This window comes from Natrix helvetica, assembly GCF_964273705.1.
Source record: "Natrix helvetica genome assembly, chromosome: Z".
In the NCBI taxonomy this organism is placed as follows: Eukaryota; Metazoa; Chordata; class Lepidosauria; order Squamata; family Natricidae; genus Natrix; species Natrix helvetica.
This window is the reverse complement of record NC_138554.1, coordinates 120,108,704-120,124,232: the sequence shown is the minus strand read 5'-3', so window position 1 is coordinate 120,124,232 and position 15,529 is coordinate 120,108,704. Positions and strand designations below refer to the sequence as shown.

Below are 15,529 nucleotides of genomic sequence, written 5' to 3'. Positions count from 1 at the left end.
GGAACACTCAGGCTCCAATTGGAGACGTTTGTAGAGCTGTGACGTGGGCTTCACCTTCACCTTTTATTAAGCACTATAGATTGGATACGTTCGCATCTGCGGAGGCATCATTTGGGCGTAGGGTGCTGCAGAGAGTACACGCGCCCTCGGGTGACACAAACCAGTGAGTTCCCGCCCTAGGGACTGCCGCTTTGGTATGTCCCATTCCTGGACCCTCCTGCGCCATCAGCTGGAGAAGGAACATTGGTCCTACCTGAACATTCTTCTCAGCTTGGTGCAGGACAGTAGGGGTCCCACCCTAGTTGTTGTTTTGGTTAGGTCTGGGTCCCCAGGGGCTACTAATGCTGTGGGCAGGGCCTGTTCTTTCGTTTCTCTAATTGGAGCTGCGCCTCGTCGGAATTGGATATCAGCAGGGAAGCTGGAGGCATGGCTTAAATTCTGACTCAGTCTCTTGGGCAAATAAGGATTGAACAACCCATTCCTGGATCGTCCTGCGCCATGCTGAGAAGAACGTTCAGGTAGGACAAACGTTCCTTTCATGTAGATTGTAGATCTAATATATTAATAATTAGAAATTCTACTTGATAATGAACAAAAAGGTTTTTATAAACTTGCCAAAAGAATACAGTACACAGAGTGTTGGAGAATGTTTATTGAAAAAGAATTTCACTATCTTTGGTTCTATCTATTGTCATTCCATTCCATTAATCAGTGAAGTTTCCTCTTCTGAAGATAGAGCTAGATATTCTGGAGGTTTCTCAGTTTTCAACACTGCCAAAAGCAATCACTTTCATAATTGCCTCCCAGCCCTTAAGAAAACTAGTTCAGGAAATTTTAGGAGCTGCCTGGTGATGAAGTGGTTAGGGAAGTTCATCAGTTTAATGTTGGATATTTCCTTGTTGATATAGACACACATGAGCACATATGCACACACATATATAAATCATCAGTACACAACTAGGCTTGTGAAGAAATAAAGCTAAAGTTTAGTTGGAAAGAGCGTGACTTGAAAAAATGTTCAGGTTGCAGTGGTTCATTTAATATAAGAATTATTTGACTGGTACATAACTGTGTTTCGTAGGTCTCATTCATGTAGGTGACGAGCTAAAGGAAGTCAATGGAATTTCAGTGGAGGATAAAAAACCAGAAGAAATTATACAAATTCTAGTAGGTTGAAAACAGAATATTTAATTGAAAAACACAGAAGACTAATTTTTCAATATTGATGTTTTTGATGCTATTGTCTGAAGTTCCTAGTAGATGTTTATAAAGAAAAGAGCATAAAGAGAAAGAGCATAAAGCAGTCTCCATAAAAAAAGTGAAGCAACTTAAGTTACTTTTTGGTAAAAGAACAGTACAAAGCTAATGCATATATACTCCTTTTACTTGCATAAAATATAAAATAGATATATTCAGACCAATGCAAAAAAAGTACTAAACTAAAAGAAGTCTCCTCCCAATATTGTTCCTTAGGCTTAGTTTTGCTCTCTAAGGTATAAAAACATTGGCTCATATCATATGTGAAAAATCTGTTATCGGGTTTTGGAGAAGTTGTATACTCTCAAGTAATAATTCCTTCTATTCAATGCAGATTTAACATTCAAGACAATAATTTATTGAGTAAATCTTTATAGTATATTTATAGTATATATTTGATAAACATCTATTATCTTCTAAATTATAAACAAATTACATTATATTATATAATTCCGTCTGATAGAAAATAGAGTATTTAATGCATGTACAAAAGATCAACATTGTTTACCATTACAGAATAGGAATTGTACTGGAATCAGATGCAGATTCAATTTATTATATCATCTTTTGTCTTGTTTTTAAGTACATAATTTAGTAATTTATATTTACATATTTTAGTCTCTGTCACAAGGAGCCATTACATTTAAGATTATACCCAGTATCAAAGAAGAAAACTCATCAAAAGAAGGCAAGGTAAATACTTGTTGGATTCAACTAAAATTCTTCATGTGATGGCTGTATAAAATTTATTACTTATTCACTCAAGTTTAAATGCCAGCTCAATTTATGTATGTATGTATGTATGTATGTATGTATGTATGTATGTATGTATGTATGTATGTATGTATGTATTTATTTATTTATTTATTTTGTCACTCATGTACAAAAAAACAGGAATAATAATAAGCATGAATAACAACACAAGAAATGGGTACAAATAAATGGGGACATTAGGCACGATGGTGCACTTATGCCCTATTGAATGGGGTGACATTCAACAGTATGTTTAAGGTAAGGTAAACAGTAGACAGTTTAAGGTTAAAGCTATGGGGGTTTGAGGATCCAGCACTCATTCTGCATATGTAAATGTTTTTTTATCATGATAGGTAAATTGATTTTATGCCAACAAGCAACAGTAACAATAATAGAATTCCTTAGATTTTAAATAATTCAGTGTAATTTTAAACAATTTAAATAACTGAGTGTATTCTTTTCTGCAGATCTTTATGAAAGCTCTTTTTGACTATAATCCCAATGAAGATAAAGCAATACCCTGCAAAGAAGCTGGACTTCCTTTCCGAAAAGGTGATATTCTTCAAATCATGACCCAAGATGATGCAACCTGGTGGCAAGCCAAGCTGGAAAGTGATGTCAATCCCAGAGCAGGATTAGTTCCTTCAAAACACTTCCAGGAAAGGTATGTTATTACTGATCCGATTCCCCACCCTCATTCCCCAACATTTAAGAATGTGATCAGTATAACCATTAGAGCTGCAGCACAATGCCTGAACTCCGTATGCTGGCTAGGGAATTCCATGAGTTCTTAAAGTAACCAAGTTTGAAAAATAATGGTTTAAATTGGATGTTATTGTTCAGCTGCTTATATTGATAATGACAAAACCTGACAGAACATTGATAATCTTGATTGTGAGAATAAAACATATGGAAAAGAGAACACCAGTATCTACACAACTACTTGTAGAATGTACTGATGTGTTGAGACAATGTTACCACTTCCTTAAAAAGAAGAAGATTCCAGAATTTATTTTAGGAGAGTTGAAATAAACTGCACTGTTTATTATGTCTTTTAAAATTCTGGGTGATTTAAAAAAAAACAAAAAAACCAAACCAGATAGTCCTTGATTTACAACCATTTCTTTAGTGACAATTCAAAGTTAAAATGGCCCTGAAGAAAGTGACATGACTGCTTTGCAACCATTGCAGCATTACCATGGTCATGTGATCAAAATTCACTGATAATTTCAGTGTCTTTGCAGGGGTCATGTGATCAACTTTTGCGGCCTACTGACAAGCAAAATCAGTGGGGAAACTAGATTAATTTAGCAACTGTATTACTAACTGAACAACTGCAGTGATTCACTTAACAACTGTAGGAAGAAAGGTCATAAAACGAGGCAAAACTCTCTTAACCATGGTCTTGCTTAGCAATATAAATTTTCTGCTCAATTGTCATCATAACTTGAGAACTACCTGTACATATTTATTAATACCAAAAGAGCATTAAAAATAAAAGAGCTTAAGTTTTGTTTTCTTCCCCTCCTCAAATTACTTGATAGGAGACTTGCTTTAAGAAGATCAGATGTACAGTTTCGGCCCTTGAAGATTTCAAATAAGAAATCATGTAAGTCTGTTGCTGCACAACTTACTTTCTGCATTTACAAATTACTTAGGTCCATGCATTAAGGAATGATGCTATTCATTCTTTAGGCCCAAACCTCTCTATTAGTATAAGGAAAAATTGCTGGTTTTGCTTCTGTTACCAGACCTTAAAGTATATGCTTTTACTATGGTAAAGAAAGTAAAATAGATGTAGGAAATAGATTGTTTCCTTAATCATTTAAACAGTTATATTAATGTACCACGTTTTTATAAATTTCAGGTTACTTTTAGTTCTAAAAACAAACATTCTGTAATTTGCAAATTGCACTATTAAAAAAACTCGTTATGATAAAAAAACATTTGTTACACCTAGAATCATATCATATTTGTGTATTAATTTTCTACTTCACTGACATGTGCTATTGAGAACATTGTAAATAAATGACGTTTTGTGGCCATATTTCCACTATCCTCCTTTTCCATGCTGGAATTGATAGAAATACTTCATCAAGCCTATTAGTATTCCGTTTTCCTAAAGCTTTTGTTCTATATTGTGAAAACAATGTTTGAAATAATCTTTGGTTTATTATTATTCTCATTCTCATTATCTACCTCAGCTCCATGCTTCATCAATTTTCATTTTGTCAGCATCCGAGTTTGATGATAGGATATAAGAAAATAAGAGGTTTAAAACACGGGTGATTTGATGAAGCTAAGCAAGCCATGCTTAAGAAAAGATTCCATAAAAGAATAAACATTTTGAGTTCAAGAGATATTTATTATTTTCCTCACGCTATCAGAATTAGAAATAAGTAAATAAAAACTTAAATTAATTTTTGTCTTATTATCGCTAGCACTGATGATATTATCTAGTTTAGATAATGAAATGTCTACAAGAAAACAATGAAGCTCAGAGAGCACCAAGGACCCCTATATATATATTGCACAGGAAAGAACAATAATGATACCAGCCTACCAAACGCTCAAGCCTTTAGCATTTGTCCAACTGTTTCTAATGTTTGATTGAAATTCTGGATTTGAAGAAATAAGTTGTGTTGATTTTCAGATGAGGTCTGAAGAATAACTAATCACAAATTTCTGGAAGGTAGAGTCAACAAAAAAAGGTTCATAAACTTGTCAGGCATCGTGGAACCAGTTGTAGATGACTAACTCTTTGTTTCATGTAATAGCACCTAGTGCTTAGATTCATGTATGTAAATATGTGTTGTCTCAATTGCATGTTACCCGTTTGATGGTTTCTCCTGAGGACTTGGATCTATAGTTCTTACAGTCATTCAGCATAATGACCCTTTCTTTGTGTTTTGGTTATTTTAGAATTCATGTGCCCTTTAAAGAAATAAAAACAATTCATTGTTCGGCCAGATCTTGCTTCATGAGCAGATGTTAAATTCAAGGGGCGGTATTCAAACAAGAATTAAAATTACATATTTTATTAAATCTGAAAGAGTAAAACCAAATTTATATGCTGGCATAACTGATAGCAATACGTCTATTAAATTTTAGAATCTGGTAATTCATTTTTCTTAGTAAAATACTGTCAATTTGAAATACTGTCTTCTCAATTTGCAAAATATCCCTATTATCTCAAAAATGGTATTTTCCTCCTATAATTGAATTTAGAGGGTTTTTTTTCATGTTTACAACTATAGCAAAATAATTTTGGCCTGATTTTTCCACCTCTAATTTGATTAGCACCATGCTTCTATCATAAGTGTACTCTCTTTAAAAATACAGTATTCACCCTTTGATATTTTTTTGCACAAATTGTTTTGTGACATAATTGTAAAGTTTATGTTTGAAAATGTTTTCTTTATTGTTGTCACTAAATTAAATCATGTCTCTAACGACTTTTAAACTTTGTCTAACATCCTACAGTCTGAAATATATATTTTTAACGCTTTGTGTACATGTGTTCTAGATTGATTTATGACCCCTGTGGATTGATACTCAGTAATAAAATATATTATAAACCAGAAGACACTGACTTTTCCTAAAGTTTATTGGGAAAAGGTTATACATCACCCATGTCTTCCAAATGGTACATGTGAAGAAAATTCTTAGTAATTCAGAAAACCAATTGGACAGGAAACGTTGTTTGTTCTACATACAGAATTATCTGTCTGATCCCTCAGAAGACATTTGTATTTTAAAATAAATTGTGTCAATGTCTTTTTAAATAATGCATGGGACATTTGTTTAATCACTTCCTTTTATTCATTATTTCCCACCCCCACCCTCTTTTTTGGATATTAATTTTTCTTCTAATTCTGTAGTAATTCTTACTCATTCAGGTCATGGTAGTCCCAAGGTGCTTTTTCCAAAACAAGGACTTTCTTGTTTTTTTTATTTGTTTGTTTGTTTGTTTGAAAACATTTCACCTCACCAAGAAGCTTCTTGAGTTCTAAATTAAGCTAAAGTTGAACTGAAAAAGCTTCTTGGATGAGAAATGAAACATAGTCAAAGAAAAGAAGAAGAAAGTCCAGTTGTGTTTTGGAAAAAAACACCTTGGGACTTCTTTTCACTCATTCTAACAAAATGAGCTTCAGTATAGCAGTAGATACTCTATTGCTAAATATTGGTTGACAATTCATTGACAGCTCTAAATATGGAAACAATAAACATCTTACAGAAAAACAGGTACCGAGTTAGTGATATAACTGTATGGCTCAAGTCCCTATTAGGAACTCTTTGTACATCTCTGGCCTTGAAAATTTGAACATGTTATTTCAATTCCAGATCATAAGGAGGGCAGTTAGGTAATGAATTGATCGTAGAATTATGTGATTGAAGGTGCCATAATATCGGTATAATACTCTTGGTAGTTCAACATCATAGTTAAACTAAACAAATGACTATTTCCGCCAAAAAAATTAGCTACCTTCACTTTGTCTCAGCTGAATGCTTTGTTAACGAGAGAAAACAGATTCTGGCACATTTAGCAGAGGCTAAACATTTGTCTAGTACTGGCTGTCCCACAACAGATGTTGCATCAATTAACAAGAGCAAACTTTGGGAACCTACTTCCCAATGAAAACTACTTAGAATTATGTTCTTAATGCATTCTCAATGCTACTCAACTATATGTTTTCTTACGTAGTTTTATTATTATTTGCTGAAAATATTATTTGAAATAAATTGTGTCTGCTTATTTGTTTTTTGGCTCTTCTAAGCTGAGGAGACAGTTGAGTGTGGTAGGTGTCTTTCTTCCGAGTTTTAATTTTTTCATTCTTTTACTATGTTCTCAGTCTGTATAATCTTCTTGCCTCCTGTTTATCCCCTCTTTTGCTTTTCAGAGAAAATTGAAGGTACACGTGTAAGTTTCGCTGCTTGGTGGTAGAGATGGTCTGAAAGCTAGATTAATTAGCTCTACTTTAGAAGCAATTAGTAAAATAAATGTGGCTTGTAACCACACATTTAGTGATACAGACTAGCAATTTAGCTATTGCGATACAGTTCCAAATCTGAGTTGTCGTGTGCTGTGAAGGCTGTTGGCCATGTGCGCAAGGTAACATGCATGCATGAGGATAACTGTGGGGTAAGGCATGGGGTATTACTCAAGGATGTGCCTTTTCTATTTATTATTCCCTCCACATTTCCCACCTAACAGTGCTCTGGAAAGAAAAAAAATCCTCCTGCAGAAATATGTTTTGGTATATGGATTGAATTTGCAAGCTTTGGCTAAATTTGTGGTAATTTAATTGAATGTTACTGAAATAAAACCATAAGATAATAAGCAGGGTGCGTTTATTCAAAACATTACAGCTGGCCTAAAGATAGAGTCAGTGCTGTTGCATGATTCTAAAGAATTCATTTTTTAAAAAAGTATTTTTCCATTGCAGATTTCAGCGACATAATTTTAGAACCTATTTTCTCAATTTACAGGGGTGTATTTTTTCCTTCTTCTTAACCTGCTGTGCTGCTGTCATTTGCAGAATACATAACAATTGCAGGCCATTAATTCACCAAATCAACCGTTTATTATAACTAACCCTGCTTTGTCAAGAGAGCTCTGGCATATTATGACAAGCGTGAAAATATTTTGGATTGAGCAAATGGGCTGTATGTTCATGAGAAACCCTTTCTGTCTGATCCATTGAGCCAAACATAAAACCTCTTTGATATTCTTTGTAAATAATTTCATCTTTGCTTCAGCTACTGTAATTTTTATCTTCCACTAAAGCTAAATAGAACACCTTTAATTTCTATTACGAAAAGGCAATAAAGACATGGAATATGCATGTTGTTGTGTTGCAGAATCTCTTATTCAACTATAGAAAAATACGCTGATTTATTTTTAAACAATGGTTTATTGAAGGCTTTTCATGCTAAGCTTTATACGGTTGTCATTTTGAAATAACTCTTCTTTTGCATTTATGGCTGGGCATCTAACTATTCTGCTTTATTTCTTGGCTTTTGTTCTGTATGCTTTTACACTTCATCCAGAGGAAGTTGAATGTGCTGGTCACAACAGTGGAGCCCTTATAGGTGAGCCGTTGCTTACATAAGACTCTTTTCTTTCTCAGCTTTTTCTTGGATGGGCTACAAATTTGCAGGTAACAAATTGGCATCACTGCATGTTGTAAAACTGTTAGAATAAAAAAAAATGGCTCACTGGATTGGACACAAAGGATCAATCTATTAAAAGTAATCTATTAGGGAATTGATTTTTTTTTTAGTTTAATTTGTGAAGAAAGTGACTTAATATTTTTAGAATTATTTATTACATCATTTCAATTACATTTGAAGTTAGCATTGGTCTGACTCCTCCTTGCCCTCCTGTTTCAGGAAATACTATCATTGGCAATTCCTTCAGCTTTGTGATCAATACCTTCTTTGTTTTTACACATGTATTAGGAAGAAGTTAAGCTTGGAGACAGTAGAAGAATAATTTAATTAAAAGCATGAAAGGTCTCTTAAAGACAAAAGTTTTTAAAAGTAATTGACCTTTGGCAGACCACGATGTCACCAGGGATCCGCTAAGGCATGAAGAAATGTTATGATTTAAATCTTGAGTTAGGTCTTGATCGTCCATCGCCATGATCAGTGGCCACAAAATGTATTTAAAGGGCATCTGTGATGAAGAAAAGGTTGAGAACTACTGATGTAATCTATTTTATGAAGTAACATCTTCAGTGAGTTGACATAACATTGCTTCTAGCCCTTTACTATGTTTTATATGCTGGGCAGAGTCAAACCTATCATACCATTGATGAGTGAATTATATATAAATGCCTAAGGAAGTGGAAATGTACATCCAAAGTATACTTTATTTTCTCCAAATCATGTATTAAAATCTCAAGCAGATTCTACAAGATACCACAGCTTTATGACTGTCTCTGTATTTTGTCATGATGCAAGATGCAGTCAAACATCTGATGATAATATGTTATGTGAGTCTCTTATTTGCGAGATGGCAGAAAGTCCAGGATTCTCCCACCGTTTTTCTTCTTGAAATGAGCTTTCTAGACAGGTTAAAAAAATAAACTTAAGAAAATGCTGTCCTTTTTTGCTGACTTCTGCACCTCGCCTCATTTTTAATTGCTGTATATTTAATTATGTGGTAATCCTGTTTTAAGCAAAATGCAGGATCCCATTTGATCAGATGTGACAAAAGCAGATTGTGATTAAAAGTTAATCAGGTTTTTAGTAAAAAAAATAAACCAACAACCTATAACCATGGGTGTCCCTTGTTTGGGCTTGCCTGGGCTGCATTGCATGAAAGAGGAATTGTCTTGGGCAACATATAAAATATATAATATAGTTAATGTATATAAACATCACTAAAAATCACAAAGTAATATTAAAAGTTTACAATCTTGTGGAGCCGCAGAATTAGCTGTCCAGGGCTGCATGCACCCATGGACTGCAAATTGTACATTCCTGCTTTATCCATCAATAGTAGAGATTCATTGATGGGTTTCCATGGTAATTGGTTGAAGATTTAGAGGCCTATGCAGTTGTTCAGCTGTTTATCACTATAAATCAAACACTTTCAGAAATAATGCATTTGAATAACTGTGTTGATATTTGTTTGCATCCTATCTTAATCATCCAATAGAAATATTGTACATATTGACTAGTCCCTCTCTTAATCCATGTACCAATTCATTATATTTAGCCATATTTCATTGACTACAACACTATTGGCTCAACAATAGTGTTAAATAATATTGACTGACTGACTTTGCAAATAAAGTGTGGGGGGGGAGAGGAATAGTTTGTTTCCATCCTCTTTAGAATATTTAAAAGCTTGAAGAGTGTCTTAGGGCAAGATGACCATCTAGAATAGTGTTTGGCCACTGCAAAATAGGAGGGAAATGGGTGCTTCCTTTGTGTACCTGGTGTTAAGTTTCTGTTGGATAGTAATCCCATATATGAAAGAGACATTATTCCACTTGCGGGGGGGGGATTACTTTAAAATGAATATTTTCATAAGATAGGTAGGCAGGTTTATTTCCATGTGAACTTATTCATGTAATAGGTATATGCCCCTGTCATATAGCCATGGTCATATTTAGGTATTAGAGATTGTTTCTTCTCCCATGTAATAGATATTTTCTTACAAGCTAAGATACCGGTACTTACAATGTTAATTCATAGGTTTCTTATTATTAGACTTTCTTAATATTCAAAGCAAAATGATTTTTCGCTTGTATTACTTAATACTGTGTGTTTGTGTGTGTATGTGTTTGTGTGTGTGTGTGTGTGTGTGTGTTTGTGCATAAAGGTGTAATTCAGTTTTCTATTATGAATATTTGCATACATGTTAAATGTTGTGCATTTTTGATGCATTATTATCTCAATGAGGGTAATATTTTTATAAGTAAAAATTTTAAAGATTAAAACCTGTGCCCTATAGTTTATTAGTAGGTAGATGATCAGTTAAAGCAATCTTTAAACCAAATATAAATCAACAATAAAATACATTATTACACATACCCTGTAATGAGGAACACAGTTTTGTTTTATCATAATAAAACTTACATTCCTAGCATGAAATCTTAGATTATAGTTTTTAAATTAGAGTGATTTTTGTTTATTCTCAAATTTGAAAGCAAGTTTATTTGTATATTTATTTCTGTATGGGATTCAAATGTTTAGATTTAGCAGCTGTCCCATAATAAACCTTGCATTTTAGTAAGAGCTGAGCACGTTTAGTATATTGCTTTGCTGTGTTTGGGTACATTGTTTGTCATAGAAGGCCAAAACGTCAAGCATGCAAACTGCTATTTGTGGTATATTATTTTGGGTTTCTATGCTCTTGGGTGCCTATGAGCATTTATGCACACTTCAAAGCATTTTTGAGATCTAAACTGCAAACCTAAATGGCATCCTTTCTGAAAACTGGAAAATGTTTAGTCTTGCTCCTGTTCTTAGCGTCTGAATTATTCATAAAACTTTTTTTAAAAAACCTCATTGGGTGTATTGGCTGTGAAATGTTAGTTGAAAAGCAGACATAAACATTCTGTAAAACCTGTTGGGCTCTAGGCTGCTGGAGAAATGGGGGCCAAGGATGAGGTTTCTGTGTATAGGAGCTGACTTTTCAGGGTCTCTCATTGACTTTATGTGGGACAAAGCCCTTTAGGGAAGAGTTTGCTTTTCCTCAGCTATGCACTTTAGAACTGGCAGTGAGCCTAAACTTGCAGGAATAGCTATACTTTCTGGAAAGTTGAGGCCAAATGAAAAAAGAGAGGAGAATTTTCATGCTGGGACAGTGACTTATTGGATCAAATTGTAGCCATTTTCTTTTTTTCTCTAAGCATAATTGCTTTGCTGTTGAAATTTGGATGGAGTTGGCAAGAGTACCCCTTCCCCCTCCCCCGCCCCCAACAATGCCTCAGGAATTACAGTATATCATGAAGTAGCATCATAACTAAGGCACTGTGGAGAAATGCTACTTACGTTACTTACCATTTTGGTGGTTTGGAATTTATTTCCTCTGTTGAATTGATTGATCATGTGCTATCAAGACAGAGTCTACTCTTAGAAACCGCATAGATATTTTTTCTACAACAATCTGTTCCCAACCTGGCCCTTCAGGTTTTCTGGTGATGGTTCTACCCATCTTGCTGCTTGTCATCACTCTTCTCTTTCTTTTTTCAATTTTATAGATTTGGTGTGTCCAGTGTTTAAGAATTCAAAATTCAAGTGAGAACTCTGGATTGACTTGTTTTGTATTCGATTTGGTGGATTGTCTGTCTGTTTGTTTCTTTAATCTATCCATGATATTTTTAGTTTTAAAGCATTCGTGGTCTTTCTCTCCTGCTTATTTATAATTTAACTTTGCTCTCATAGTGTCACAGGAAAAACATTGCTTATACATCTGTGATCTTGTAGGTGTTGTCCACCCTCTCCAATTATATTGATTTGAGTTTGGTTTCATGTTTCTGAAATGTCTAACCTGCCCGATCTAAATATAGGAAGCACTATTTTCATTTCACTTTTAAAACAAAAAAAGATATTTTTCCTTCTTTCTTAGACTAGCACTACAATATATAAAATGGTTTTGACTTTCTACTATGTGCTGTCCCCAATTGAAGTTCTTTCATTCTTTTATTTCTGTATTTTCTATTTAAGTGAATGATAGACTGATAATTCATTTCTGGGTATAAAACAAACTATAACTCTTAGAAAACAGTTGAGTAGAGGGAATATTTGGCCATGTTCACTCATCCTTAATGGTCTTAGCTTCTCTGAAAAATGGTGTTCACTCTATCTATATAGAATAATATATTGGTTCCTCCCACACACATATATCTTTCCTATGTTAATAATAAACCTTTTTTTGGCTTTAGGATCTTCACCAGATCTTGTTTATAAGTTTCCATCAGCTTAAGCTTTCACCAATAAATACTTTGCCCCTTAAACTTCTACAGCATTGATTTGACAACAATAGATTATGCAGTTATTTTTATTGATTAAATATAAAGCATGCCTACAACTATAAAAGCACGTAAATGTCTAAAAATTCTCTGATTTCAGTGAACACAAATACAGCAAATAAATAAATGCACAAATGAATACTAACATTTAGTAAGGGCCCAACTATATCTGTGGCTGCTACTTTTTTCCTGATGCTGTTATTTATTAAACTGCATATGTTTTCCCATGACTGATCAAATAGGAATTTATTTTATTCAGAATCCTCCAAAGTGAGGCCTACATTCAGATGGTCTTCATGTAATTGGGACTGCAGTTTCTGCCATTGCACAAGATAGCAGGAAAGTGTTGAGTCACATGACCACACTGCTTAACATGAACATTCCAGGATTTCTGGATTCTGGAATCATTATCGAATCATTCTGGATCTTTAAGTGGAACCTCATATGAGTGCCGTTTGCTACCTCCTGCCAGCTTCTCCATCAATTTTGCTTAAAGGAAACTGGCAAAGAAAATTGTAAATGGCAAGTATGTGATCATGAGAATGCTGCAACTAACATAAATAAGAGGACCCATCATGAATACCACTCACTTAGTGCTATTGTAAGTTGAAATGGTCACTGAATAAGTGTCATTTAACAAGAGCCATCTCTATTTCTAAAACCCATAATATTTGCATTCTCACTAATAATAATAATAATAATAAATTTGAATTTATTAGCCGCTCCCTTTCCAGATAGGACTCGGGGCGGCGTACAATAGAACATATAAAACATAAAACATATATACAAACACATAAACATACATATATACAAGGACATACATGCACGGAGGAGGTAACAAGTTACATCACATTAGACAGTTAAAAATCACCGTTAAAATACCCCAATTATAATAACACAATTTAAAATTTAAAATTTAAAAAATTTAAAAGGACTGTCAGGAGGAATAAGAAAAAAAAATTACGGTTGAGCCAGGCCAGATAATTGAAAGAGGTGGGTCTTCAGCTGTACACGGAAGGAGCGGAGATAGGAAATAATCCTGATGTCACGGGGGAGGTCATTCCACAGGGCTGGGTCCATCACAGAGAAGGCTCTGCTCCTGGGTGTCGCCCGCCCGACACTGTTTAGTGGACGGCACCCGGAGAAGTCCCTCTCTGTGTGAGCGGATTGGTCGTAGGGATGCATGGGGCAGGATGCGATCCTGCATGTAACTAGGTCCTGTGCCATGAAGCGCTTTAAAGATCATAATCAAAACCTTGAAACGCACTCGGTAGACTACAGGAAGCCAGTGCAGCTCGCGCAGGAGAGGTGTTACAGGGGAGTATCTAGTCCTCCCCATAATCACTCGCGCGGCCGCATTCTGGACCAACTGCAGTCTCTGAGTGCATCTCAAGGGAATCCCCATGTAGAGAGCATTGCAGTAGTCCAGGCGAGACGTCACTAGCGCATGGGTGACTGTGCGTAGGGCATCCCGGTCCAATAAGGGGCGCAATTGGCGCATCAGGCGAACCTGATGGAACGCCCCCCTTGCCACGGCTGTTACATGGTCATCCATGGACAGCCGGGCATCCAGGAGGACGCCCAAATTGCGCACCTGTTCCATGGGGGCCAGTTGCACGCCCCCAATGGCCAGAGATGGAAGCAACTGGTTGAACCGGGAGGCCGGAAGCCACAGCCACTCCGTCTTGGAAGGGTTGAGTTTTAGTCGGTTGCCATCCATCCAGACCCGTACCTGTTCCATGGGGCACCTGTTCCATGGGGGCCTCCAAACACCGGGACATCATTTCAACGGCCTCATTGGGGTGGTTCGGGGTGGAAATGTATAGCTGAGTATCATCAGCATACAGATGATATCCCACCCCAAAACCACGGATGATCTCGCCCAGCAGTTTCATGTATGTGTTGAACAGGAGAGGCGAGAGCACCGACCCCTGTGGCACCCCACATGTGAGGGGGCTCCGGGTCGATCTCTGCTCCCCTGCCAACACACGTTGCGTCCGGCCAGAGAGGTAGGAGCCAAACCACCGTAAAACGGTGCCCCTGACTCCCAGCCCCTCAAGCCGGTGCAACAGGATACCATGGTCGATGGTATCGAACACCGCCGAGAGATCTAATAGGACCAGGATAGAGGAACAACCCCTATCTCTGGCCCTCCAGAGATCATCCACCAATGCGACCAAGGCCGTCTCCGTGCTGTGCCCGGGTCGGAAGCCGGACTGGCGCGGGTCTAGATAATCATTCTCCTCCAGGTGACGTGGGAACTGTTGTGCCACCACACTCTCTACAACCTTGGCTAAAAAAGGAAGGTTGGAGACTGGACGATAATTGACTAGATCCGTTGGGTCCAGGGAAGCCTTCTTGAGCAGGGGCCTCACAACCGCCTCTTTCAAGGTGGCCGGCAGAGACCCCTCACCCAACGAAGCGTTCACTAGGCCCAGGAGCCAGTCGCGCGTAACCTCCCAGGATGCCAGTACAAGCCAGGAGGGACATGGGTCCAATAAACATGTGGTAGGTCGCAGACGTCCACGTAACCTGTCCAAATCCTCGATGGCAACCGAGTCAAACTCCTCCCAAAGCGGTCCCTCAAGACTCGCCACGGGCGTCTCAACTGGACCACTGAAAGGGGCCCATCCCATCCGGATTTGAGCGACTTTGTCCTGCAGATATTTCCCAAACTCCTCTGCTCTGCCCTGTAAAGGAGCTTCCCGCGGTCTCTCAAACAAGAGGGAGCGGGTCACCCGAAACAGGGCGGCAGGGCGGTTATCTGCGGACGCAATAAGAGCGGCGCAATGTTGACGTTTGGCCGCTCTTAGTGCCACAAGGTACGTCCTCAAATAGGCTCGTGCATGTGCTCGGTCAAATTCGGAACGGGAGGATCTCCAACGACTCTCTAGGCGTCTCTTGTGGCGTTTCATCACCCTTAGCTCCTCGGTAAACCAAGGGGCCAGGGTGGTTCGTCGCCGCAGGAGAGGCCGCAAAGGCGCCACCCGGTCTAAGGCCCCGGTAGTCGCACTATTCCATGCATCTAC

The 15,529-nt window shown here is 37.0% G+C and overlaps 1 protein-coding gene across 4 annotated transcripts in view; it reads left to right on the top strand.

Moving 5' to 3' along the window:
- MPP7 (MAGUK p55 scaffold protein 7) overlaps positions 1 to 15,529 on the top strand; it is a 96,056-nt gene that overhangs the window by 61,539 nt on the left and 18,988 nt on the right. For all 4 annotated transcript variants that reach the window (XM_081971491.1, XM_081971488.1, XM_081971490.1 and 1 more), the window contains exons 8-11: positions 1,082 to 1,167; positions 1,876 to 1,950; positions 2,478 to 2,674; positions 3,555 to 3,619. In XM_081971491.1, the coding sequence (XP_081827617.1) occupies positions 1,082 to 1,167; positions 1,876 to 1,950; positions 2,478 to 2,674; positions 3,555 to 3,619 (423 nt within the window). The remainder of the gene's footprint in view (positions 1 to 1,081; positions 1,168 to 1,875; positions 1,951 to 2,477; positions 2,675 to 3,554; positions 3,620 to 15,529) is intronic.